Source organism: Solanum tuberosum, unplaced genomic scaffold, assembly GCF_000226075.1.
Source record: "Solanum tuberosum cultivar DM 1-3 516 R44 unplaced genomic scaffold, SolTub_3.0 scf00129, whole genome shotgun sequence".
NCBI lineage: Eukaryota > Viridiplantae > Streptophyta > Magnoliopsida > Solanales > Solanaceae > Solanum > Solanum tuberosum.
In genome coordinates, this window is record NW_006239057.1 from 461,919 (window position 1) to 466,379 (window position 4,461).

Below are 4,461 nucleotides of genomic sequence, written 5' to 3' on the forward strand. Positions count from 1 at the left end.
CGAATTTTTTTAAAACTTTCTAAAATTTTGTAGCTCAAGATGCAAATAATGGACTTATTTGAGCCCATAGTGACATGAAAAGTGTAAAGCCCAAAAGATTATGACATAGCCAGAGTCATTCAGGGCCCATAACAAACAATTAGGCCCACTAAACAAAAGATTGATTGAAGATGCTACTAATAGTTTGTTTGATCAAATTTTTTAAATTTAATTTTTTTGTTTTATCATAAATACAAAAAGATTACCACTCAGATACATGGGCGGAGCTATAGCCACCCAGGGTGTCCAGTTCGTCGGAAAACTACGTTGTATATATATGTCAAATTCTACATTTAAAAGATATATATTTAAAATTGGACACTCTTGACAAAAAATTTCCCTTTGGCATAGTAGTATTGGGTGTCCATTTGAATGAAGGAGTTTCGAATTCGAACCCTAATAGCACAATTTTGTTTTGTTAATTTCTGACTCCGCTATTATTCATAAGATTATGATATCATCTTCTTACTCAATAAACAACTCATTTTATGATTTAACCACACTTTCAAAATGTCACCTCATTTATATAAATAAAAAAGATAAATCTTTTTCAATTATATTTGACTCTAGCATCAAATCATCTTTAGAAGAAAAAGGCAAAATAGGTCATTATTTTCAACCATCCAAAGCAAAACTTATCCAATATCTTTCTTCTTTAAAGAAATGAGGATTTTGAGATAGCTAAAACACTTTCTTAGAAAAAATAAACAAGATTAGACATGAAACTTTAATAGTCAATGTTGCAACTTGCAAGCAATTGATATATGAAATTTTTTTATATTCTTTAATATCTGAATACTTTAAGGTTAAATATTCAACAATTACATGTAGAAAAGATCATTCATAAGTAATAGAAGTGTGATTATCTTTCCATGACAAGTGTTTTCTAATTTCGATGAGTAGTCAATTTTATAATTAAAGCGACGTGAGCATTTTTAAGACATCACTTTTTTTCTTAATTAAGAATGAAAAATATTTTCAATTTCATTTGACTATATAGCATTAGATAATCCATTAGAAGAAAAAGGCAAAAAAAGAGGCATTATTTCAACCATACAAAGAAAAGCAAAAAAACTTATTCAACAAATCAATTGCTATCTTGAAAAGTTACCCAAAATCTTTCCTATATAAAGAAGAAGATTTTGAGGAAGCTAATCACTTTAGAAAACTTTAATAGTCAATGCTCCATTAGTCAAAGTTAGTACTAATTCTTGTAAGAAATTAATATCACAAAGTTCTTTTTCATATTCCTCCTGTAAATACACTTGAAAAAGACCCTAGCCCCCTTCCCCACCCTACCCCACACAAAAAGAAACATATAAAATATATAAAATACCCTTTTCTTTTGCTGCATAAGATCTTTAACTATATATGAGAATCCTATTACCTTCCTTAGTTACTTTGAAGTGGAACTACCACCCCTTTTCAAATTGATATGGCAAATAAATATTTCCTTTTTTTCGAAGCACGTATAAGCCTTGGTGGCAATCGAGTTTTCTAGTGGTAACCGTGGTGGTTGGTGGTGATGGAAAATATGATATGGCAATCAAAAAGCTAAAAAAGACGTGGCAGTGATGTGTGCTTACATGGAGCGCGTATATTATATTCTCCACCATGGAACTAGTCAAAGGGCAACAGGGGGGACATAATTTCCCTTCTAACACGTTAAGGAGGTAATTGAACCCTAGTTAAAGATCGTAAGGCACAAAAGGTAAAAAAAAATCATAAAATTGAGGGAAAAAGATGTTATATACTATTTGTCTATTTACAAAAACAAAAAGACAAGACATGTAATCCCTCCTTAGATTTAGCCTAAACAAAACTAGCTGAATTTTTTTCCATGGGAAATGTGTATAATAGACCTTCTACATGTCAACTTAATATTTGTATTATCCAAGTTATGTAAGTAACAAGAAACCATTATATAACAAAAACCCCAAAAAAAGAATTAACCTAAAAATGTTACTTAGGCAAATTTGTGAAGGATAAAAAAAAAGTGAAAATTATAATATATGCATATCATTCATTAGATTAGATAGCAGTAAGGCTACTTAATCTTTGTCTTATTCTGTCTGGTGATAAATTTTCTTCTATGGCCTTTCTCTTGTTGTTGTTACTGTTGTCTTGTGATTTCTGTTGTTGTACTATGTTGTCTGATTCTTGATTTTCTTCTGGTGGAACAACATATGTAATGTCTCTTGATTCTTGATTGTCTTGTGTGACAATTATCTCAGGTTGTTGTTGTTGTTTGGGGCTTTTACATTTGGTTTTCATCATATGAGGTCTAAGTTTATTAACATCTGATAATCTTACTGGCTTCAAGAAAAATTCTTCTGCCCCTTCTTCTAAGCATCTGTAAATCAATCAATACACAATTGAATTAGTTTTGGAACAACAGTAAAGTTATCGACCTATAGGTCACATGTTCGAGTCGTATACACACACAAAAAGAAATGAATTTGATTGTTCTGTTCTTACCTACTGATTCTTGAAGGAACATTTTCAGATGACATAATGACTACTGGTATGTTCCTCAGAGATGCAGATTCCTGTTCAAAAGAAGAAAGAAAAACTGTAAATTAACCAAAATAGGTCCAAGAATTGAACACTAGATCTAGATACAAAGAGCAACATAAAAGGGCAAGAGCGTAAGATCTATTGTACACCTTGCCCTGCATTTCTGCAAGAGGCTGTTTTCACAGCTCGCACCCGTGACTTCCTAGTCACATGGAGATAACTTTCCTAGTTACGCTAAGACTCACCTTCTAAATACAAAGAGAAACATAAAAGGGCAAGAACATAGGATCTATTGTACACCTTGCCAAGGTTGTTTCCACAGCTCGAGCCCGTGACTTCCTAGAGGCAACTTTCCTAGTTACGCTAAGGCTCACCTTCTAAATACAAAGTTAAAAATAGGATCCCAAACAGTGTAACTAAGAAAAGCCCCTTAGACACAAAAAGATCAAATTTTTCTTCTTGGGAAGAACAAAAAGATCAAATTTTTACAATGCCAAAACCAAGATTGTAGGGTAAAATTGAATAAACACTTGGGTGTAAAAAAGATTAGATTTTTATAATACCACAAACAACATAAATGATTAAAATTATGTTCTAATAAACTAATTAGCAAGAACAAAAAATACCTTAAGTTTCTTGAGCAAATCATAGCCAGTCATCCCAGGCATACAGTAATCAGTAATAATAAGATTGATTTCAGCTTCCTGCAAATCCAAGAAACAGAATAAAAAGTTCAATTTTTTCTGCTAATATTCATACAAAAAAATTCCATCAAATGAAATTAATTAAAATATTACCTGATGATTATCAAGAGAAACACAAGTCTGATTTGTTTGATTCTTGTCATTTTCTTGTAAACCAAGAAATTCTAAAGCTTTACTTCCTGAATCTACTGTTGTAACTGCATCAACAAACACACACAAAAATATCAACACCAACTCGAGTCGATTTCTCATATAGTCACTCAACTAACAATTATTACGAGTTTGACAGAACTCGGTAATTTTGGCTCAAATCCATATAACAAGTACTATCAAATTACCAAAACACCACTACTCAAAATCCTAGCTCTTTGATTTCTTATATGGTCATTCAACTAACAGTTATTACGAGCATGACAGAACTCGCTAATTTTGGTTCAAATCCACACAACAAGTACAATCAAATTACCAAAAACCCAATAAGTACTCTTTTCTAAAATTCCAAACTCATAAACTCAAAATTCTAACTCGTATCAAAATCAAGAAAGTACCTTGACAAGCAGAGGTTTTCAACAACCTCTCAATGAGTTTCCTGTCAATTACACTGTCATCAACAGCTAAAACATGAAACTGAAACTCAACAGCTGCCATTCCCATTGTTACAATTTTTTTTCAAAAAAAAAAAAACAGATCTTTAAAAGAAGAAAAAAAAGAAAAAGTTGGTTTTTTTTTCTTTGATGGGATTCTTGGAAAAGAAAAGAAGATGAGTTTGTTGGAGAAAAAAGAGGAAAGTTTTTGCCTTTGTATAGAAGTAAAATAGCAAACAAAATCTCCACAACTCACAAAGCAAGATCTGACCAAATCTCTCCAAATTTCCAAGATGATTTTTTTTTTTTGAATTACAAGGCAAGCAATGGGAAACCTATTTTTTTTTTTAAAAGGTGAATTTTTTATAATTTTTAAAAAATTTGGAAATATGGGTTTTGATACTTATATTGTATTGGTTGATGGGAAAAATGATTCTTGAAGATTTGAGTTTTGTTTGTATAAATATTGTAAGGGAAAAAAGTATGGTATAAATATTGAAAGGAAAAAAAGTTTTAGAGGAAAAAGGGAAAGTGGGGGTCAGGGTATTTTGGAAGGTGGAGGGGTAGGGGGTGAGGTGAGGTGGGGGAAAAGTGGGACCCACCAAATCCACCCAAAA

The 4,461-nt window shown here is 31.7% G+C and overlaps 1 protein-coding gene across 1 annotated transcript; it reads right to left on the bottom strand.

The window, feature by feature from the left end:
* Window positions 1–1,769: 1,769 nt before the first annotated feature.
* LOC102599826 (two-component response regulator ORR9) lies at window positions 1,770–4,316 on the bottom strand. Its single transcript, XM_006351210.2, has 5 exons — window positions 3,809–4,316; window positions 3,354–3,457; window positions 3,183–3,260; window positions 2,518–2,588; window positions 1,770–2,392 (listed from the first exon to the last, which is right to left on the bottom strand). The coding sequence occupies exons 1-5, from the start codon at window positions 3,912–3,914 to the stop codon at window positions 2,071–2,073; spliced, it is 681 nt and encodes a 226-aa protein (XP_006351272.1). The 5' UTR covers window positions 3,915–4,316; the 3' UTR covers window positions 1,770–2,070.
* Between the last annotated feature and the right edge of the window lie 145 nt (window positions 4,317–4,461).

Bases quoted from the DNA above. Each gene is read 5' to 3' on its own strand.
- LOC102599826 (XM_006351210.2), bottom strand. From the start codon at position 3,914: ATGGGAATGGCAGCTGTTGAGTTTCAGTTTCATGTTTTAGCTGTTGAT. The intron at 3,458-3,808 runs GTACTTTCTTGA...TTGTTGATGCAG, and splicing joins GAAAACCTCTGCTTGTCAAG to TTACAACAGTAGATTCAGGA. The intron at 2,589-3,182 runs GTATTTTTTGTT...TCTTTTGAACAG, and splicing joins ATTTGCTCAAGAAACTTAAG to GAATCTGCATCTCTGAGGAA.